The sequence below is a fragment of the Aulostomus chinensis genome, chromosome 5, assembly GCF_037954235.1.
Source record: "Aulostomus chinensis isolate RoL2024-O1b breed Wild chromosome 5, RoL_Achi_v1.0, whole genome shotgun sequence".
NCBI lineage: Eukaryota > Metazoa > Chordata > Actinopteri > Syngnathiformes > Aulostomidae > Aulostomus > Aulostomus chinensis.
In genome coordinates, this window is record NC_141324.1 from 8,718,021 (window position 1) to 8,741,289 (window position 23,269).

At 47.1% G+C, this 23,269-nt stretch overlaps 1 protein-coding gene and 1 long non-coding RNA gene across 2 annotated transcripts; both read left to right on the plus strand.

Annotated features, from left to right (window-relative positions):
* Positions 1-4,382: 4,382 nt before the first annotated feature.
* Positions 4,383-15,713, plus strand: LOC147261068 (cysteine/serine-rich nuclear protein 1-like). Its single transcript, XM_086202925.1, has 5 exons — positions 4,383-4,941; positions 7,179-7,399; positions 8,780-9,042; positions 9,126-9,392; positions 14,209-15,713. The coding sequence occupies exons 2-5, from the start codon at positions 7,207-7,209 to the stop codon at positions 15,160-15,162; spliced, it is 1,677 nt and encodes a 558-aa protein (XP_086059051.1). The 5' UTR covers positions 4,383-4,941; positions 7,179-7,206; the 3' UTR covers positions 15,163-15,713.
* A 945-nt stretch (positions 15,714-16,658) lies between these two features.
* Positions 16,659-18,452, plus strand: LOC147261069 (uncharacterized). Its single transcript, XR_015116068.1, has 3 exons — positions 16,659-16,891; positions 17,009-17,087; positions 17,494-18,452. It is a non-coding gene; the product is annotated as an uncharacterized LOC147261069 (long non-coding RNA).
* The last annotated feature ends 4,817 nt before the right edge of the window (positions 18,453-23,269 follow it).

Below are 23,269 nucleotides of genomic sequence, written 5' to 3' on the forward strand. Positions count from 1 at the left end.
AGGAACATTTATTCATCCATCCATCCATCCCTCCATCCATCTTTTCCCTCTTCTCCTGTTCAGGGTGGTGGGGGTGGAGCCTATCCCAGCACCCTTCCCCCTGGACAGGTCACCAGTCCATGGCAGGACCAACACATAGAGACAGACAACCATTGGCTCTCCCAGTCACTCCTACGGTCAATTTAGAGTCTGGATTAACCTGGTCCCTCTTGATGTCTTTGGACTGTGGGAGGAAGCTGGAGTACCAGAGAGAACCCAGCAGGAACAGGGAGAACATGGAGACTCACCCAGAAAGACCCCGTGCTCCAGCTGGGGCTCCACCCACAACCTTTTTGCTGGGGGGCCACAGTGAGGACCACTGCTCCACTGTGCCGCCACATTTATTCATATAAAACTTTAATTTATTCTACAGATTTAATCAAGATATAGATATAGAGACATGTTTCTTAAACAACCATAACCGTATTTTTGCTCAATAGTGTTGTGAAAGGCTTCCATCATTCAGACTCTTAATAAATGATAATGAGTATTTTTAATTGTGAGCACAGAGGAGAGTCATGAACCCTGAAGTCAGGTAGAACGACACCAACACTGGTGAAACCACAATGACATAGATGTTGATGACAGCCCTCATGATGCAAGCCTTGTGATTCACTCCCTCTATCCTCCAGAATAGAGAGCTGGGCTATATTTGCCCTCGCCGCCATGGTGACGACCATCAAAATATGACATCAGAGGCTGTTTAGGACGGAGTCAGCTCATGTGCATGTGTGAGATATTTCCACTGAGAAAGAGTGACACATCAGCGACTGAGGGAGTGAGAATGGAGGGGTTTGTCTGAGTTGAGTAAATCATCCATCTATCTATCATCCATCTATCTATCTATCTATCTATCTATCTATCTATCTATCTATCTATCTATCTATCATCCATCTATCTATCATCCATCTATCTATCTATCTATCTATCTATCTATCTATCTATCTATCCATCTATCTATCATCCATCTATCATCTATCTATCTATCTGTCATCTATCTATCTATCTATCTATCTATCCATCTATCTATCATCTATCATCCATCTATCTGTCATCTATCTATCTATCTATCTATCTATCCATCTATCTATCATCTATCATCCATCTATCTATCATCCATCTATCTATCTATCTATCTATCCATCTATCATCTATCAATCTATCATCCATCTATCTATCATCCATCTATCTATCTATCTATCATCCATCTATCATCTATCTATCTATCTATCTATCTATCCATCTATCTATCTATCCATCTATCTATCTATCTATCTATCAATCTATCTATCCATCTATCTATCTATCCATCCATCCATCTATCTATCTATCTATCTATTTATCCATCTATCTATCTATCCATCCATCTATCTATCCATCCATCTATCTATCTATCTATCCATCTATCTATCTATCTATCTATCTATCTATCTATCTATCTATCTATCTATCCATCCATCTATCTATCAATCTATCTATCTATCTATCTATCTATCTATCTATCTATCCATCTATCCATCTATCCATCTATCTATCTTCCATCACCAGTGGTGGTGTTGGTGTCATTTTTCAGGGTCACAGCCGACATGGAGGCCAGCTTGGAGGCTTGGTTCAGGGTCGCTGCTCCCTTCTGAGGTTCACAAACAGTGTTAACAAATCGTTCATTATGCTGATTCAGCGCTCTTGTCCCTGACTACCTGGACCTTATTGTAGACCATATGTGCGACAGAATCCACAGGTGGGAGGGAAGGTGCCACATGCCTGCAGCGCTGGCGGTATGTGGGTCATCAGGAGGACCCAGGCCGGGGGGGCCAGCGGCAGCAACCTGAGAATGTAGGTTACCATAGGTTACATAAGAGGGCCTCTGGCCTCAGAGCTCTCTGACTGGATGAGCCGTCAAAGATCACCTGTCAGAATACTGGTGTAGGTAACCAGTGACATCACCAGCTGCAGCCTGTTGTGTCACATCCTCATTAATCACCTGTGAGTGACATTAAATCTAAAAATGCCCTCATCGTAAACCAGACCAGGAATGTGGGTCGACTACGCCTTCATGACTTTGTTGAAAATCACCATCTTAAACTGATCGCTGCGAGTAAAACATTCACGACTCAAAATATTCCTTGACTCGGCTGCTCTCACCAGCATGACCTCAATCAACCCTCTGACACTCACAGGAATCACACACACACACACACACACACACACGCACACACACACAGACGTGCATGGCAGCAGGCAGCAGCCACCTCCAAAAACTCCAGCTGTACTGCACCGATGTATTTTTGGTCAGACAGTGTAAGTGTACTATAAATAGACATGCAGCTTCACGCAGCACATGCATGTGTCACAGTATCTGATCTGGGATCAGTGTGCTTCTTCATTCATACACTCTCAGGATTTCTTCAGCTGCTCCGGTGTAAACTTCAGGTTTGGGAAACAGAAACATGCATAAGAGAGTGAGTCCAGCCAAAGTGGGTCAGCCTCTCATAACACACTTCCACAGAGCGCTGAGGTCGGGACGAGCTGAGTCTTTGGACCACCAGGCATTAGCGCTTTTTACTTTTTCTTTTTTTGTTTGTTTGTTTAAGTCCTCAAATCGAGGCAATGTATCATTGATGTGTGTCAACATGAGGTCAAAGCTCAGGGGTTTTTTTGGACGGTGTGGTAGCGTTCATCCGTCTGTCCATCTGCCTGCCTCACGGGCGGGGACATGCAGTGGTTCTCTTTAAAAGCACTGGAATGTTAATCCAGCGGAGATTTTACTCTCACTTAGTGGTTTCATTAACCAGGCAGAGTTCAACACAAGTGTGCGCGCCAGCACATTTCCACCAACGTGCAAGGAGGTTTCTTCCTTAGTCGTCCGTCCCATCTGCTGCTCTGGATGGGCGCTGCTCTGCACCTCTCCAGTCTCCAAGAGTTTCAGAGGAAATCCGAGAGTGAATACCAGGTCTGATCAGGTAGATAGGAGGTGGGCGGGGCATGAATGGACACACACAGATAGAAGCGAAGTAAAATCTGGTCAACTGGACGTAAGTTTATCTTGAAGACGTTTCACCTCTCATCTGAGAGGCTTCTTCAGTTCTAGTGAAGAGTGTGGAAACTCCAGCTTATAAACCTATGTGGGAGTGGTCAGTGCTATTGTGGTGGAAACGACCCTCCCGAGACTCACCTGGCCCCCCCAAACGACAGTCGTTGTGCGGTGTCAGGGAGTTTCAGGGGTGGTCGTTAGGGAGTTTCACCGACCCCTCAGATGCTAATGGTCTGTGCTGGCATCAGCCGTTCCACATGGGTCTTTCAGCTGAGCTCTTTGGGGAAGCTTTGAAAGGACTTGGTTGTAAATAGGTGAAAGGAAATGTCGCAGTCCACCTCCTCTGTTCAAAGATGGTTTCTCTATCCTGACGTGGATGGCTTCTTTAACTCCTCTTTCAAACCATCTGTCCTCTCTGTCGAGGATTTGGACATGGTCGTCCTGGAAGGAGTGGCTTTCCTCCTTGAGGTGGAGGAAAACCGCTGAGTCCTGTCCTCCAGAGTTGGCTCTTCTATGTTGGGCCATGCGCTTGTTGTTGTTTATAAGCTGGAGTTTCCACACTCTTCACTAGAACTGAAGAAGCCTCTCGAATGAGAGGTGAAACGTCTTCAAGATAAACTTACGTCCAGTTGACCAGATTTTACTTCGCTTCGATCTACGATGACCTGGATGAATGAGAACCTACACAGACACACACACAGCGCCAGACAGTCCACGGAGGCCACAGAAAGGCCTTGTGAACTTGAAGCTCATCAGTAACTGAGTACCCAGCTGCTGCACTGATGATTAATAATTCAGTTTCAGCACCAATAAACGCCTGAAAAGTTGGAGCCAAAATTATTCAGATGTATTTTAGGATGATATTTCAACACTTAAAAAAAAAAGAGTAGAATCGTAAATAAAGAGAATGGGTGAGTCCATCTGGTCCAGTGTTTACTTCAAGTGAGAGGTAGAAGAAGAAGAAAGACAAATACAGCTGCCCCTAATAACACTGATAGGAGGAGAAGAGATAAATATTGGCCGACAGCAAATAACTGGAACCAGTTGGTTCACCAACCACAGTCCTCGTCTATCTCAGTTCCTGTGTTATTACTTTGTCTTTGAGCTTCCGTAGTACAGTTCATAAAGTGAGAGGCACTGCTGTTTACAGTGCCTGTCCTGTGACAATCGGCGGCTGGGGGTTAAAGGTTATTTATCCACCGCGACGTGAGCGCTGGACCAGCAGAGCGAACACGACAGGCAGGAATCTGCGCGCGTCTCCTGCCTCTGCGCGTGTCACCGCCTGCGTCAAGTCACCCGGGGGGAACCGGAGATCGCTCCTGGAGCGAGATGATTCACTCTTAAGCGCGCCTGGGTTCGTTTGGCGCATCAGTTTATATATATATATACTTTTACGTAGCTTATATATAACTTTTACACCTCGAGGAGGCGCGTTGAAAGGTCTTGTAAAGACGTCATCGATGCTTTTTTGTTGTTCTGTAGCGCGTTTGGCGGCTCGGACCGTTAGACTCTTAGTTGCTTAGAGTGAAAACCAGACAATTAGCACCAACTCATCGCGGCTGTTTAAAAAAAAAGATATAGTGTCACATTTCTAAAGGAGTTATGTTGCTAGCCGTCCTGGGACAGTGCTACGCGAACTCGGTTGGTCATTCCTGGGACTGTGAATTAGCTTCTCGCTATGCTAGCCCGGCTAGCGGTCGCGGGGGTGAGTTCTCTTGTCGCGTTTGTAGTCTTGGGCAGCTCCCAGCCTGCTGCTGCCCGTGTAGCTGCACATAAACACCGAGGGACTCACAACGCTCAGCTGGCTGGACGAGGTCCATGGCCCCGCGTCTCACGCTGGCTGTCATTATTATGCTTCCTCCAAAGTCCTGGTGAGTACCTGGAACACTGCTGCTTCTTGTGTGCCTGCCTGTCACTCATTAGTTGAAGAAACAACGTTTACGCATTTGGATGCTCAATATTGGCTTCTTTTTTTTACATGGTATTTCTTGGCTGAACTCCGGTAGATTCTGGACATTTCTCTTCTGTTGTTGTTATAAAGTCACATTTGGACACTATGGAGACTCAACTTGGTGCTGCTGACAGGACAAACACAGCTGCACTTTGTGTTTCTTGGAAAGAAACTTTGGTTGAAGTGAGTCTGTGGCTGTGTGTGTGTGTGTGTGTGGGGGGGGGGGGGGGGGGACAGTGTTGTCATTGTAGTTGACATGATCGCCGCGTGTCTCCGCGAGGGGTCAAGAGGTCAGCTGCATAATGACCGTTATTATGCCATAACAGGAAACGACTCCTGCGCTCCTCCAATGAAAACTCCCAGCATTCCTGCGGGGATTTGAAGGGTTTCTGAACACTACAGCAAAATAACTGCGAGCCACAGCAAGTACTTCTTTACACAAACGTCGCCGACTTCAACTCTTGCATGAACAGGTCCACTAATAGTTCCTACATTGATTGGTGACCCCTCCTGCTCCACGTGAACGCGCATGTGCCGCTGCTTTGGACCTTTAAATAATTGATGCGCTCTCAGGAGAGACTTTCCGCTCTCTCAGATAGTAAAAGCAGCTGTGACGTAATTGGGGCAGGATGCAAGTGTAGTGGTGATGAAACGCAGCATTTCTGTTATTTGTATTTACGTCAAACAATAAGAACGTTTTTAGCACGCACGCACACACACACACTTTTGCTTGTTGTAGATGTACTGGCTCGTCAGGCGCCTGTTGTCTTACCTGCTTGACGCTGAGCACCTTCGGTGATAGGGAACCTTCATGTTGTTGAAAGTTCCTTGAGGTTTAAGAGTTGTTTATAGCACTGCCATTAAAAATGTTTCATATTGAGCCAGAATAGTGAGGATTCATATTTTTGCTGAGTATACTTAAAAAGTGTACAATAAGTAGATAATAATAACTCACTCAAGAAGCGTTTTACTGTTGAATCCAGCTCCACATCTCCCCTCTGAGTGCAGGTTCCAGCCCAACCCAAAGAAATGTCCTCATATTTCCTGAAAAAAATACTGGTTTTGCTCTGATGTCACCTTTGAACTCTTGTCACCTGACTGTGAGTGAGGCAGCTCATGCCATCGTCTACTGTCTGGTTTGTCTGGGTGAATGTGGCAGACAGCTTCGCTTGGACCAGAGACTCGTTCTTATTGACTTGTCGTTCCTCCGGAGACAGACAGGGGACACTGGAACAGCACCTGAAAGCACTTGTGAAAATGAATGAAGTCCTAACCTCTAAAATTGGGGTTCCACAAATGTGACCTGTCTTTCCCATCAGAGTTTAGTGTGGTTCATTTCTGAAGGAGCAGCTTCACCATGAGCTCACAGAGAAGGAAACGTTTCTGTTCATGAATTGATCACTGACTCAATAACTGACCGTTTACAGCCAATATTGCTGTTTGCTTTACATCCAGGAGGTCAAGTTAAGCATCACCTGTTTCCAAACATGAACAAGCAGCTTCTCTTGGAGCTGCAGCAGCTCGTCTTTCCTTCTTTTTATTTTTGACGTCAAATTCTACTTTTATGAAGCCATTTTTGAAGAGCTGTGCTATGGTTTAGAAGCCACAAATCACTCATCTTTGGATTTATTTTTCATGTTCACATCCAAAAATAGCAGCCACTTAACCCTACCCCCCTCACCTCCTCCCCCCATCGCAAGTACTGCCTTTGGATGGTTTGTTTCAACATATTCTTCGCCAAAAAACTCGAGGAATCATTGGAATGTTAATTACTCTGCTGAAAAAAAAGAGCTGCTAATTTTTGTTTTTCTCTCTTGAGTTCTCCTCTGACAAAAGTAGAATCGGTGTTCACATTTGTTCACTTCTGCAACGCAAGAGTGAAAGATCATTACTACTATGATGTAATTAGCTTAAACAAACTCGTGTCCTGAAACCGGTTTGACCAGCTGAGGTGCAGCTCTCCACTTTCTTACGCATCCAAAAATGTGTTCTTTGGCTCGCCTCTCCTGTCGGTTGAACTGGCCATTGCTGCGGTGTCAGTGCAGGATTATTCAGCTGTCATGGCTTGTTTTCAGCCTCTTGTGAGTATTGATGGGTGCAGTTATTCCCACAGTAGGATGCATGTTTTAGACACATCTACTCTTTGTTTCCCCGCAGACTGTATGTGAACCTCCACAGCCAAACAATGAGAGGCATCCTTAAGAGGAAGTTTGCAGTGGTGGATGAAAACCCCTGCAACTCTTCTTCCTCCTCCTCTTCCTCCTCCTCCTCCTCCTCCTCACGCTCTTCCCCTGCATCCTCAGAGTGGGAGTCTGACGGGGAGAGCAGCTCCTCCGATAACCAGGATTTCACACCTCAGAGCCTTTCTTCACCCACCAGTGAGTCTCTAAACCAACCACCACCATCTTTCAAATAATGTAAAGCTCTTCCTTATCTGGCCATTTCCACTTCAATGTTTTATAGGAGTGTCTCTTATCACTCTGCAGCAGCCCTATTAGGACTCACTGATATGAGAACGCCAACCCTAGGGCTCCTCCAGATAATGGCGGCTCACCTCTGGACTGTCTGCTGTCGACAAGATCATTTGCCTGCAGTTGTGGAATCAGTTTGAATAGCAACAGTCGACATCAAACCCTTGACTTAGATTTCACTGAGCTGTGTATGACAGGCAATGACAGAATATAAAACACCCGTCCTGAGTCCCAGTGTGCAGCGCGCTCTTGACGACTGAGCCCAGCGTAGTCAGCTGGTTTCAGCTGGAACAGGAGTTCAGCCTCGCTCATGTGAAGAACAGACGGTTTCTTAAAACAAACAGTAACCTGATGGCTATGAGAGACTTGAGTGGCAGAAACAATCTAACTGCTTGTGCTGTTGATGTGTCTACTGCTGCAGTGGAGTGTTGGGTTGCTGTTCCTCATTTATGTTTGTTCAGCCACTGAACTGAACTCTCACTGTCACCTGGTGGCTAATCAGAGAGCTGCAGGACGCAGAGCTGCTGTCACGGCTCATGGTCCAGATTTATCACACACCCACAAAGCATTTACTCAAATTGTGCTGGAGATGAAAGATACTCCTGCCTAAATCAGGCCGTATGAGCTCTTTAGAAACACTTCCCCCAAGCAGATCTGAGAGATTGGGATGTAGCTGATTTGCATCACATCATATGGGGCAGTGTTTCGTGTCCCCCCAGACAGTCAACCTCCTGCTGTGTTCCCCTTTACCTCCACAGAGGGCGCTAGCACCACCAGAGGCTGGGCTAGTACTGCTAACATGCGAGCTCTGTCAGACACAGTACTGGGAGCCCCAGAGCAGATGGGTCTGTCTCCGTCTTCAGCTGTACTGCATCAGAGTGTCTCCCATGGGTGTGGGGAGGGAGCGTTTCAAATATTTATCCATATTTGAGTCAGGCAACATCGGGGGCTTAAGGACCTCCTTTTTTCTGACGCAGAAGGAAGTAGTTATTGGCCTAATGGGTGACCAGAAGACCTGCCGTAGCCCTGCTCTGAATCTGATTGGCTAGTCCATGGTACCTTTAGATGTGGGGAGTGAGATGGTTCAGGGTCAGAGCCAATTAGAGGAAGAGAAGAGAGAATGTAGGAGGGAAGATGGTTTTACTTCCAGATTCACTTTAACAGAATGTTGAAATACAGGCTCTAATATGCATTCTCGCTCGCTCTCTCTCTCTCTCTCTCTCTCTCTCTCTCTCTCTCTCTCTCTCTCTCTCTCTCTGTCTCCATGCCTTCCTCTCATATCATAAGATGGATCCATTGTGAAAAGGCCAAAGCTGACACCGAGGCAGAGTAATGTGCGCTTTGATCTGGTGACGGTGTTCAGTTTCCCGCGCTGCCAGGGCTTCACTAGTGTGCCCAGCCATGGAGGTGCCACCCTGGGGATGGTGCGCAGGCATAGCACCCTTCAAAGGTACACGGTGGCAGAGCATGCAGTGGAGCAAAGGCACCGGCGCAGGCAGAGGCTCCGGGACAGACTGAGGGAGGAGCGCTTAGAAGCTCTGAAACACCAAGTGAGTGATTTCTACCAGTTATTGTGCTGCCATCTTCTTACTGGATCAGGGATTCTGATTCTCGCCTATCACCAATTTCCTAGAGAGAAGAAGGCCTGCTCACAGGGGACCAAGTTCCAGATGAAGACCCTGACATCAGTGAGGCCGATCTAGAGGATGGCTTCCTTCAGCCATACTCCTCCAGACAGCGGCAGGCTCTCCTCGTGGCAGCAGGGGTGAAGCGCATTGACAAAGAGGAGAAGAGGCAACTTCATGCCCTGCGTCTCTCCAGGGAGGCCTGTGGCTGTGACTGCCAGGGCTTTTGTGAGCCAGAGACCTGCGCCTGCAGTCTGGCTGGCATCAAGTGCCAGGTATGCACCTTAGACATGCATGTAACTACTTACAACCATGACTCCCAAGAATGGAGAACACGGAGGAGGAAGCCTCAAAATTCTGTTTTCTTTCGGTTGCCATGGTTTTTTTGTCTTCCTTTTTCCACTGCCAGTTTGTGGTTACTGGGCCTGTATTTGGTTAGGATCTGTGTCTGCTTTCCATCTCTGACAGAAATTAATCTCACAGTTTACAATCTGTTTCTAGGGCCGAATCAACTTTGGCTTCTCATTCATTTGTTACAGAGTTCCATATCCATTTTTACTTTGCGATAGAATTTGTTTTACTGTGAGGGCTGTTAGGAAAGCAGTTGTGAGACTGTTCACTGCGTGTCTGCGTGTTGGCAGCTGGTCTCAGTACCAGAGGGTTTTGGAATGAAGAGTGTCTCTCCTCTCCTCCCCTTTCCTCTCCTTCCGGGTTCTGGTGTGTGTTTGTGTGTCTGAGCAAGTGTGAGTGGTGCAGGATTTGAGCACAACTTTTGGAGTGTCTCTGTTCCTTTTCATCTTTATGTGTGATCTGATCAGGTAAGAGTATTTTTGTTGTTGTTGTTCAAGTGTCGCCATTGATGTTCCGTCCACGCGGATCACCGTCTCCAGGGTGAGTTACTTGAGTCAGAACTGCGGTGGCTTGGAAAATTTGCCAGCGGTTTTAAAAGCGTTAGTCTGGGGTGTAAAGACCCCGAACTGAGACACTTCAGTCTCTGCGGCGGCAGGTTTTCATGTTTCTGGACTCGCCGCCACAGACGCTGGACGTGTCCTTCAGGGTGAAGCACGGGGACGGTTCTTATATGGTTTATGCCAGCTTTGGGGGCCCCCGGTGCTTGGAGTGTGGAGATGTGGGCCACAAATGTGTTGCCTGCTCGCACAGGCAGGAGGCGCCAGGTGCCGTGATGGCGCCTGGTGCTGGCTTCTGTGTCTAGTGATTGCCCATCGGCGCCTGGTGCTTGCTTCCGCGTGTAGCGACGCCTGCCAGGGTGGCGGCTGATGCCGATGCTGTGACTGTTAATGACACCTCCAGCGGTGCGGCGTCTGCGCTTACAGATAAAGTGGTTGACTCTCAGGGTGCAAACAGCAGACCAGAGGTTCAGCCTACAGAAAGTGGTGAGGCCTCCTCAGCTGTCCCTGAAACAGCCAGATTGGCCGATAGTCAGGAAGTCACAGCAGAAACTGATGACACGGAGTATGAGTCAGAGTCAGATGGCACCTCAGTTTTAGAATCCTCCCTCAGCACTGACTCCCTGGAAGAGATCAACCGGTTCTTAGATGTCACATATAAAAGATCTGTAAAGGTGGGTGATTATTTTAGTGACACCAACAAGTTCATCCAGTCAGTCGCCGTTTTAAAGCGGACAGTTGGTTTTGATCTGCTGGATGAAAAATAGAGGTTCAGGTTAAAAAAACACATCACCGCCTTAAGGAAGGAACTGAGAAAAAAGTGACAGAAGAACCTTGAAAAGACGCTCACGCATCACAGGGGGTTTTCCTCCTCTCACTGTTCTCTCCTCTCTTTGTTCCTCCTCCTTCTTCTCTCTCTTCTTATGCAGAGGCTGAGAAGAGGTTCACTTCAATGATGGGGGGAGGGAGGGACAGAGGAGGGCTTTAATTTCAGAAATCAGGACACTAAAAGGTTTGGATGTGTTGCTCCTACAGGAGACCCTCACGACAGCCTCTGATCAGACAGACTAGGGGTTGTGGTGGGAGGGCCCATGCGTCCTCAGCCGCGGCACTAACTTTAGGGCAGGGGTCACAGTACTTTTAAACCTTCCATCGGAGCAAACATGTCATCTTCAGAAGGTACAGGGCCGTCTGCTCATGGTCAGGGCTCAGTTTTTACTGTTTTTAACATTTATGCACCAAAGCAGGGAGCCGCTCGGGGGACACTTTTTTAACCACTTAGACACCCAACGCACAAACTATCATCACAACCAGCTCTTCATCGGGGGGGATTTTAACTGTACCACCGACTTCACCGTGGACAGAACAACTGAAGAGCCCACCTCAGCACTTCAGCCATATCATCCCCACTTCAGACCTGTTGGACACTTGGAGGGTCAAGCATCCACATAGCAGACAATACACATGCTGAGGTCTCGCTTCATGCAGTTGAAGGACATGGATGCCCCCACATCGTTCTTCTTCAGTCTGGAGAGGTAGGTGGTCCAGGGGAAGCAGATGAGCTGCCCCAGCTTCCAGGAGGACGTGTGACCACTGACCCCGAGGAGATGAGGAACCACACAGTGGACTACTACACGGATCTGTTTGGGGCTGATCATTACAGCACGGGGGGCCGGGAGGAGATACTGGACCAGGAGAAGGTGTTAGATTGGGTGGATCGTGGCTATATTTCTGCATTGAAGGCCTTTGGTGTGGGTGATGGGTTTTTAGCTTGGGTAGGGTTCATGTGTAAGAACGCTCAATGCTTGATCAAGCTGGGCGCCGGGCTGAGTCATCCCATCCCAGTGAGGAGAGGGCTGTCCTCTCTCAGGACAGTTTCACAGCATTGCCATTGAGCCTTTGCTGGTCCACCTGGGAGAGAGGCTGGGGGGTCTCACAACACTGTCCTCTTTTAATTTTGACGAGAGACTGCCTTTCCTATCTGCGTATGCCGATGATGTCACTGTTTTCATATCTAATCAGAATGATGTTGAGCGCTGATGAAGGAGAAAGTGTGCGCTCGGTTGTCTAAATGGAAATGGCTGCTATCCCAGTTGTCGTATAGTGGGAGGATCTGGTTGCCAATAATTTGGCTGCCTTGATTCTTTGGCACAAACTGACAGCTCTGACACCACCCAGAGGCCTGATGGATGACATCCAGAGAGCCATCATGGACTTTTTGTGGTCCGGGAAGCACTGGATTAGAGTGGGCCGTTGCCTGCCCGTGGCTGAAGGAGGTCAGGGGCTTGTTCACATCCAGTCAAGGATGGCCTCCTTCAGACTAAAGTTGGCCCAGACGCTGCAGGACGTCTTGGGTACAACCAGCACCTCTTCCTGTTGCAGTTAGACGATGTGGACATCACAGGGCTCACATCGTTCTATGCCTCCATGCTGCAAGCCTGGCAGTTGTTCAACATAACACATGACCAGACGGTGCCTCCAGGTTCCTGGCTCTACGAGGAACCCCTGTTTCACAACAGTTTTATCAGGACCCGACCCCTGCAGTCGGCCAGCCTTTGCTCCAACCTTCACAAGGCCGGATGCTCCAAGCTGGGCCATCTGATGGGGTTGACGGCCACATCAGTGGACACTCTGAGAGACAGCAGCAGAATCACCTCGGCCCGGCTGATCCTCAGAGTCGTGGAGGAGGTCTGCACCGCTCTGCAGGCACCTCTGAGAGCACTGGCTGCGAATTGTGTGCGGTGGAGTGAGGGCGGGGAGTACAGCTCCAGTGTTGCCGTGAACCTTTAACCACCTCAGCACTCTCAACTGGCTCGTATTGGTTTGGTCATGACATTAACAGAGAGTGTGATCCATTTCGAGGTGGATTGTTTAAACCAACTTTTGTTTCCTGTGCTTCCTACCATTGTGTATCACAAGTTTGATGCAGGACAAAATGGGATCTGCAAATTGTGAGGAAGCCGTTGAAAAATTATTAATGGATTTAAAAGAGGGATCAGAGGGGGATCAGTTCTCTTGATGGGTTCAGGCCACTGAGCATCTGGCTAAGATAATGGGGTTTTGGTGTTTCAGCACATCAGAAAAACTTTAACAATCACGGAGAAAGAACTTGAAAATTATGAGATGTTGCTCTTGTATCAGATACGTCCGTGGGACAGCCCGACTGCCGCAGCCTCTTGTCATTCTCTCAGCTTCCAGAGTCTGCAGTTCCTCATCTGTGTGTACTCTGGTTCATATGGATCAGATCAGGATGCTGGTTTGTCCAGCAGTAATCCTCTTCATCCTCATCCTCCCTTAGAAGTCGGCCATGATTAGGAGCAGCAGTTGCTCTTGTTGACGTTTGTTTTTGTTGACGTTTGTTTTTGTTGACTAAACTTAAGATGGAGCTTTTGAGGTGTTATGTCAGATCACTGCTCATGCTCAGGAAAGTAGTTCCAGGTATTTTTCTGACTCTGAAATAACAACTCATTATTTTTAAAGAGTTTATTCACAGCAGATGGGTTTCTACTTCCCCACTGTTAGCATTGATTGCCACTCAGCTCACTAGCAGTCAGGGGGTCTGGAGCTCCGCGGCACCAGAGAGGAGAGAAAAGTCTGTATCTGCTTGTCTGGCTCTAAAAACGAGAGGCACTATTTCCTAAAAAGTTGGCACGCTCCTTTGATTTGATTCCTTGATTTTAAAAACTTGTGTCCATTTGACAAAGTTATGATGAATGAAAGTTCAGGACAGAGGTTCAAACTACGGTTGATAACTCTGTTCCATTTGAGCCGGTTAGTCTTGGTTTCATGTTGCTATGATGATACAAAATTCCTACAGTAACTTAGCTCTGTCCTGTCATTATCACCAAGGTGGAACTCATCTCCTCAACGGTGGTGTGTCAGTGTATAAGAATAAGATGGACATAGTTACAGCAGAAAATAGAAATATCCAGTACTGAACCTTTCTGTTTTAGAAAAGTGACTGAAAGATGAAGTCTCCTCCTCTCTCCATGTGCCACTGCGGCTCATTTTGAAGTCAACTTGCTGTACTTGGATGGACCAAAACAGTGTTTTCATAACTCATTTATCCAATTTAGACATAAAAATGCCTAGAAAGACGATAAATAACTTCCTAAAAGATGAGTTTTCTGGAAAACCTGACAGTCAAAAGTTAGTGATCTCATCCCGATTTCTCTACACTCAGGTGGACCGCTTCAGCTTCCCATGCGGCTGCACCAAGGACGGTTGTGGAAACACTGTGGGACACATCCAGTTTGACTCCAGACGTGTGCAGACCCATTACATCCACACGGTCATGAGATTGGAATTGGAGAGGCGACTGCAAGATGAAGCGCTGAGCCGAGAGGACCAGACGGGATTTCCAGAGGATCTCGCAGAGTTTGAAGATCAGAGCGAGACCCGTCCAGTGAGCAGGGAACAGGAGACGAGCTGCCCCTTTGGGTTCACCATGGAAGAGGACGGCTTTCCTCTCACCGTGCCAATCAGTCCCTCCTTTAATTTCCTCCCGGAGCAGTCAGCAGCAGGAGAGAACAGCTGCAGCAGCGACATGACTGAGTCCTCTTGCTCGTCCTCTGTCTGTGATGGAGGAGGACGTCTCGCTGCAAGCCCGGATCTCTCTGAGGTTCATGGGGGACTCCCGTGCTCCCACAGCATGTGTGACTCTGATAACACGAACTACACGATGTGCAGACACACCAGAGAACCACTGACGCAGCACAGCACAACTACTGACAGTAAGGGACCACTCACAGCCAGCACACTGACAGACAATCAAAGCAGGACCTCCGGGGCAGACTACCTGGATGAAAACGCTAACCAAGCCAGAGACTTCTTTGACGATGATTCTCTTGAAGGCTTTCCCAACACGCCCTCCCCCACGCTGGACTACTCTTCAAGTAGGTACATGGACCCGAGTCTCTCCTCGGACTCTGATTTGGAGTTCTTTGACAGCGACTATCCCTCTGGACCACTGCACAGCTCCTTCAAAGGACACCGACACCCAGACAGCTTCCACCATCTGCAGCTGTTCAGCTCCGTTCATCTGCCCCAGTGCGAGTCGAGCACCTACCTCCTGGAGTCTCTGATTGGTCTGACTGAAACCAGCCCAGAGCAGCTCTATGACAGCCTGCTTCTATAGGCCATGCAAGCACCAGGAGCTCATAATCTGATTTATGTTTTTTTGATATTAAACTGCATAAAAAAAGACTGAAACGAATATTTTTTTCAAGATGAATATTTTTTTCGCCTGTCTTAAGAGAATTACTTTGAGAGTTCACTCTTGAGTTATCTAATATATGTCTTTTTTTATTATTTCACGGATCTTTACAATGAACTCTGACGTGTTATGAACCGGGGCCACAGGACCTGGGTGTGTAATGATTGGAGGCCACCGCCTCCGTCTGCTCTGGGCTCATCTGCCTTTGCTTCTTTTATCTGCTGGAGAGCTTGTGTAGTTTTTAAATATGCAAGGTAAATATCAGTGAAAGCAAGTGTATGTTGGTGGTGACTGGCGATGGAATGAGCAGCATCATCCACTCTGACATTTGCAGTTATGAAAAATAACCCTGTTTTCAGTTGTTTTTTTCCTGCCTGCTTCACAACGGATGATCGCTTCTAGACGCTGAGCATTACCCTCACAATATTTATGTACTGGAGTTATAAAATAAAAGTTTTTTATTTATTAAGTCACTTAACTGCAATGTGTTCAATAAGAGTTAATACACGAGTTCAGGTTTGTGTGAGCAGAAGGAGGAAGGCGCTTCTCTCTCCTCCCCGGTCACTGGGCCGAGTCCTCTGGATCTGCTTCGATCGCAGATGGCCAAACTGGTTTAACATCACTTGAACCTGAGTCAAAGCCACCGACCCACTGCTGACTGGAATGCCATAGTTAGGTATTTTTCTTGGCATATATTTAATTCCACAAAAACGTCAGTGAGGCCGGCCCTGGCCCTTTTGGTGCCCTAGGCAACATCATAATTTGGTCCTGCCCAGTAAAAATATGGACAACAATACATCAGAGACCATAATAGTTTAAAAACAAAAAGTACATTTTTTTTAACAACAATTAAATAGATTTTATTCTGAAAGAAATGGCTTTTTTTCCATTGAAATGTTATAGTGCAGGTTTAAAACAATTAAGAGACAAACCTTTGTTCATCCCTCAGTGGGGAAATTGGCAATTATGAGTGAAAGCAAAAATTCTCAGTATTACAGATCCGGCCGCCTCGAATTTCGCGTAACCTCGTGATGGGGCCCTGACCGGTCCGTGACGGTCCCTGCTCGGCAGTAGGCAGGTCCGTGACTGTAACGAGATCCCCCGCGATGTCGTCATCGGCGCGGGGCCGACTCGTAACGCCCCTAAGCGCCGTTTGTGGAAATTACCTGCACTGCTTTATCAGTCCACCAGGAGGAGCAGTCATTATAAGCGGTTACCGTGTCTGGAGACAGCGGCTCTACTGTCATATGCCTGCAGCATTTAATGTATACATTAACCTCTAAATGTTTTAATTATAAGTCCTATCAATAGTTTCTACTCAAACAAACTGAATTTGTATGACTTAAACATGTGTCTTTTCTTTACATTAATTATGAAGTCTGAGTAAACTGTACTTTTTAACAGCCTATTTTATTGTACTCATGTGATTGAGCTCAGACAACTCAGTATCGGCAAATTTTGCCAAATATCTAGTTTATACCAGCTTGGACAGAGTGGCGGCGTTTGTGAGCTCTGGGCTTTTTGAATCAGAGAAGACACGGGACAGAACAAAGACACGGAATTCAGCTGTGGTAGCTGAAGTTCTAGCACGCAGGTTGTTGGACCCACGTTCGAAGCCACCGGCGAAAGACCTGAGTTCAGCCACGATACGGTAAGTTTGAACCTGGGAACGTTACTGGTTGCATGCCGTTGCAGTCCCGACTGCCAGCGTTAGCTTAGTTTGCTATTAGCAAGGTAGCTAACCAGGTAACTTGTATGTTGCTCCCAGACAGCTAGTGCAAGCTGAGCTGAGCCAGACACCAGAACTAGTGAGCTCCGCCACGGACCACGGACCAGCAGTCGTCCCGGTAAGGTGGCGCAGCGGAACTGCTCAGGGTGTCTATTATAAATTATATTATATATTGTGGGACACAGTGAGTACGTGGTGTCTGCCCAGTCATAACTGCGCTTCGGTCCGACATGTCCGGCGACCGTCCGCTTTTGGTTGAAAACAAAACACCGGGCGGACTCGAAGCGGACATCCACTGTGTTGTGACGGGACTCCGCGTCCACTCAGCTGGAAGTCTAAAAGCTTTCCTGGAGGAGGCAAACTCCCTCCACCTGTCCTGAGTGATTTACTGTAGCGGCTCCTGCACTGGGCAGTGGGTGGACACTGAGCAGGGCGGACATGTGGGCTGTGTTTGTACTGATTGAGCCTGTTTGTAGCACTGGGTTGTCATGGTAACGTGATCATGCCCTGCTCCTTCTTTCAAGACGTTGGTGATGTGGGAGGTCCGCACAATGACGTGCCAGCGGGATCCTCTGACGTGAACAGGAAAACATCACCCACGATGCCATCGCTGAGGAATCACGACAGCCTATCAGGGCATGGCTTTGTTTATGACTTCTGTTGTTGATCAATTAAAAAAATGGATCAATGTAATGTTGCAATTATTATAGTTTACACGCCTCTATTGATTGAAAGACATTTTTGAGTTTCAGGAATTGAAAAGAAAAGTTTGGTCAGTTAGAAAATACAGTTTGTTTGAATTAGTAATGGAGTAGTGCTGACTGAAAACGCTGAGTTAAATAAACGGGTGGGGAACGATTGTTTAAGCTGAGCACTGTTGCTCTCGAACACGATGCCAGGCGCGGTTTTCATAAAAAGGGACACTGTGGCAAAACCCACGTCCAAACGTCCTTTGAAAGTCCATGTGTGGGGGATGATTTCACGGCATGGAGCAGGTCCGTTACTCATATTTGTGGGAATCTTGGATAGACACTATTTTCAGGAAGATATCATCGCAGAATTTGCGATATATCAGGGGACACTTCGGCGCAAATCACCGCTTCATTCAGGACGATGACCCGGAGCACACCGCCTCCTCGGCGTTCACTGAGTCAATGGGAATTAACTGGGTGAGAACTCCACCCGAGTCGCCAGATTTGAATCCCATCGAGCTCCTCTGGCGTTTGCTCAAAGACTTCATTCGAAAGGAGGCAAAGCCCGGCACAAAGCGGGAGCTCGTTCAGGCCATTCGTGTTTTTTGGGAGACACGAGTGACCAGGATACCTGCAACAGACTGATTTCAGGCCTCAACAAGGTGGTGCGACTGGTGGTGGAGAACCAAGGAGGACACAGTGGAAAATGAAACACAAGCAATCAAATCAAATTAAAGGCATTTGATTGTGCACCTTTTAAACGTGATCGAGTTCCATGTTGCACCTGAATAAAATTCACAAAAGAATTTTCTGCGTGTGTTTTTCTTTTTATTTAAACAGCTTAAAGGCTGAAGGGTATCAGAGTGTATCCTTCGAGCTCAATGGGTGGTCGCCAGCCAAACAGATTCCCAGTCCCCACATTGTTCCAGTGTACAGAGTGACCAGTAACGGAGGTGGAGGGGTGAGGGGAGCGCGTACCTCCAGTCATTAAAAACCAATTTGTGCCACAGATATTAACATTGTGCTGCGGGCTCCTTCAAAGACTTCACTCAACAGGTTTTGGATAAAGTTTAAATCCAGAGGTCTTGAAGCTCCGCGCTCTTCCACACAGTGAGACATCTATTTTAATTATTAGAGAGCTGCTTGACAGCAGGTCTGTTCTGTAGAAACTAACACACTGCTAGTGGTTTGTGAACCTCACTGCATTTGAAGTGATGAACTCCCAGCACATCTCAGAGCTGAGGGAACCTGGAGTCATGCTCACGTTGATGTTCACTCCTTCAGGCGTGTGTAGCGCTGAGAAGGCCGCGTTCACAGTAGGATGGGCTGAAAGGTCATCATTAGCATCATACTGCATCCTTTTGTTCTTGCTCAATGGGTGGTGGCCAGCCGAACAGGTTCCCAGCCCCCACATTGTTCCAGAGTATGGCCACTGAAAGAGGCCAATACAGAGTAGAATACTAGTATGACTGTCTACTGGCCATCTTATTGTCTGTTTCTGCTGCATGCCTGCTGCATGAATCACTTGCAAGCCCTGGAATCTCCAGATGAGGCGGTGGTGGAAACTTTGGCCATCGTGTCTTTTTGGGAATGCAAATGTGTGCTTTATAGGCAGTGGCCCTCTTAGCACCTGATCAGTCCTTTCTGAGCCTGGAAAGATGGCCACTCAGCTGGGTCTATGGCGGACCTGCTGATCCCTGCTGCAAACTGGATGTTGCTGGATTAGTAGATGAAACATCAACCTCCATGACCAAAGATGGAGGACCTATAAGGAAATTAATGTTTTTTTGACAAAATGATTAATCTCAGAATGTCCTGCAGTGCTGAGCACTCACAAAGGCTGTTTGTTGTCAGCTTAGCAGGTAGAGCTGAGGTTGCAGCAGACACAGAGGGGACCTAAGGGGAAAATCAACAACAACAACAAAAGCTAGCCTTGTTAGATGGCATATTAAAATTAAGCTGCTTATTTTCTAAGTAAGTAAACAGTAAAATGTAAAATATATTAAGCTAATTATACCTTATATTAGCAGATCTTAATGAGATAATTTGACTAGAGATTAAATACATATGGAGACAGTTTTTCCCTCACCTGATCCAGTTGCCTTGGCTGAGCCTGAGGAGGTGGACTGCCCCTGGGCTGTGGCAGGGCCTCCTCCAAAATACTTCAACAGTGCTCCTGGGGAAGTTTCACAGAACTTAGGCGCAGAATAGGTAGTCGATGTACTCAGATAAATTACTATGCTCTGCAGCAAACAATTGCAAACAACACATCTCCAACTATAAGTTAACGAAGTCAATTCATTCATGCAAAAACATATTGCTAGCAAACGTCACCATGTTTGTAACTGATGTTACTCAACATTTGCTATCAAACGTTGTTATGATGCCCAGAATATATATATATATATATATATATATATATATATATATATATATATATATCAAGAGTCAAGTCAGTCACAGTATTACACAAACATAAAAACGTTAGCTTGAGTAGTGAGCTATCTAATCTACCACTTAAAAGAGAAATTTCTCTAGTTTTGAACTAACATTAGCTCGCTAAATTGCTATGATGGGCTAATAGGGACTTTACTAATTTGAGGAAACCTTTAAAAATCTCCTTGACACCAAACCAACCAACCTGCAAACATACCTTTATCTTGTTGCCTTTTTTCCTCTTCCTCTTTCTTCCTTTTCCTCTTTTCAGCACCTGAAGGGTAGGTCCTTTTTTGCGAAATAATGTGTGACCTGCACTGAGCCCCTTGGATGCGCAGAGGGCACTGCAGGCTGGATGCACGAGAGAGCGGAGCTTTGACAGTTAGAGCAGAGAGGCAGGAGGAAACTACACTCTGTTAACATAATGTTGTATTTTTGTGTACACAAACGTACATTTGATAATACATGAATCATTATCACTCACACACGGAAAAAATAATTAATTACTTTTTTCTTTTTTTAAGTTAATTTTTCTTGGGGGCCCCAGAGTGGTCACGGGGCCCTCAGCAGGTGCTTAGTTCGCTTCTGCCTTGGGCCGCCTCTGGCTGGTAGAACAAGACGAAGAGCTCCATCCAGGGCGGAGCCGAAGTGGAGCGGTTGGAGAATTCAGAACGAATGGACGACGCAGAAGGTCTGGTTCATGGTTAAAAAAAAAAAAAAGAAGAAGAAGAGGAAAAGCTGTTAATTTCGCCGTTGCTATTTTGAATGGATTTTGGTTTCAGGGACGGATGGGGAAAGGACTCACAACAACCCACCAACTGTTTGTGGGAGATGCTCTCCTCTTTGAGCAAATACGGGACGAATGCGCTCGATGTTCACCTGATTCCTACGTACAGTTGAGAGTTAATGCATGACAAACAAGGAACAAACGTTACCTTTTCTCCTCTTCGTGGCTAGAAAGATGATTCTGTGTCTTGGCTCAAAACTTGACTACCAACGGTCCAACGATGGCAGGAGAGAATAGCAACAACGAATGCGGCGGAAGAAATGACTGCATCTCTCCAGGTCAAAGCTGATGTTTTCTGAAAAGAGGGGCCCTGTTACTGCAGATTTTGATTTACCGTCGTAGTAGGTTCTTTTTTTTTCCTGCTCAGTTTTTATTCTGCTCTCTCTGATTCTCTTATACTTGTGGAAAACCTCTCTCTGGTGTTAGAGTTGTTTATTAGGGCCTGAGCCAGAAGGCACTTCTGGCGAAGACCCTATTATGTTTGCTCGGCAGGGCAACACATTAGCAGCACTAAAAACACTACAAACACACACTAAACAGTGTCCCAGGCCCCCCCCAACACCCATGAGGCAACTGGGCCAGACGGCCCGGAGCCAGTTTTCACATACACACCATTCAAAACCTGGTACTAGACTGTTCTTGCTGTCAATGAGCGCGCGCTATATGTGCATAATGCGCATGACGCGCATAATCTAATTTGACCCCCTGAACATGCATGAAATTCGCTGAAATTCAGCACAATCGTTCGGTCTTTCTCAACATTCACTAATCAAAAACAAAAACACCACAAAAGTCTATAGCGCCACCTAGGGAGCCACACAACAAAAAGATGATTTTTTAAAATTTCGCGCGTTATAACTCCTCCCACAAAGTCCCACAAACATGGGACCAACACCTTTGGACTCATCTCATCAAGACGAACAATTTTTACACTCTGACCTCTCACCTATCTACAACAGAATGTCCACAAATTGGACAAAACTGTCAAAATCAGGACTTTTTTTACTCCCCGAACAAAATCTATCTCCTCCTAAACCGTAAATGGCAGTGCTTCCAAACTTTCGCACATTACTCTCCCAACTGTGCTGATTAAAAGTTGCTAAAGGTTAATATACTACGCGCTCGGTTTGGATTTTATAAGCCCTCAAAGTGGGGGAGACACGTTTCACCCTTATAATGGAAGTCTATGGGGAGACCGTGTCCTCTCAGTGTACATACTGTCAAACAAATGCTTGCCACGTCTACACCATACATCCCACGCCTTTTAAAAATACACCACTGCATTCCTGACAAAAATCCCTACAAAAATATGGTATTATGTGTGACTTTTGACCAACGTATGCCGACTTATTCAGCTTTTACACACTACATTTCTCTTAATCCTCCTCTGCTCTCACTCTAGCACAGATCAGAGACAGAGCAGTGGGGGAGGGGTTCTTAAAGGGCCAGCTCTCAGCTCTGCTCTCACTCTAGCACAGATCAGAGACAGAGCAGTGGGGAGGGGTTCTTAAAGGGCCAGCTCTCAGCTCTGCTCTCACGCTAGCACAGATCAGAGACAGAGCAGTGGGGAGGGGTTCTTAAAGGGCCAGCTCTCAGCTCTGCTCTCACTCTAGCACAGATCAGAGACAGAGCAGTGGGGGAGGGGTTCTTAAAGGGCCAGCTCTCAGCTCTGCTCTCACTCTAGCACAGATCAAAGACAGAGCAGTGGGGGAGGGGTTCTTAAAGGGCCAGCTCTCAGCTCTGCTCTCACGCTAGCACAGATCAAAGACAGAGCAGTGGGGGAGGGGTTCTTAAAGGGCCAGCTCTCAGCTCTGCTCTCACTCTAGCACAGATCAAAGACAGAGCAGTGGGGGAGGGGTTCTTAAAGGGCCAGCTCTCAGCTCTGCTCTCACGCTAGCACAGATCAAAGACAGAGCAGTGGCGGAGGGGTTCTTAAAGGGCCAGCTCTCAGCGCTGCTCTCACTCTAGCACAGATCAAAGACAGAGCAGTGGGGGAGGGGTTCTTAAAGGGCCAGCTCTCAGCTCTGCTCTCACTCTAGCACAGATCAAAGACAGAGCAGTGGGGGAGGGGTTCTTAAAGGGCCAGCTCTCAGCTCTGCTCTCACGCTAGCACAGATCAAAGACAGAGCAGTGGGGGAGGGGTTCTTAAAGGGCCAGCTCTCAGCGCTGCTCTCACTCTAGCACAGATCAAAGACAGAGCAGTGGGGGAGGGGTTCTTAAAGGGCCAGCTCTCAGCTCTGCTCTCACTCTAGCACAGATCAAAGACAGAGCAGTGGGGGAGGGGTTCTTAAAGGGCCAGCTCTCAGCTCTGCTCTCACTCTAGCACAGATCAAAGACAGAGCAGTGGGGGAGGGGTTCTTAAAGGGCCAGCTCTCAGCTCTGCTC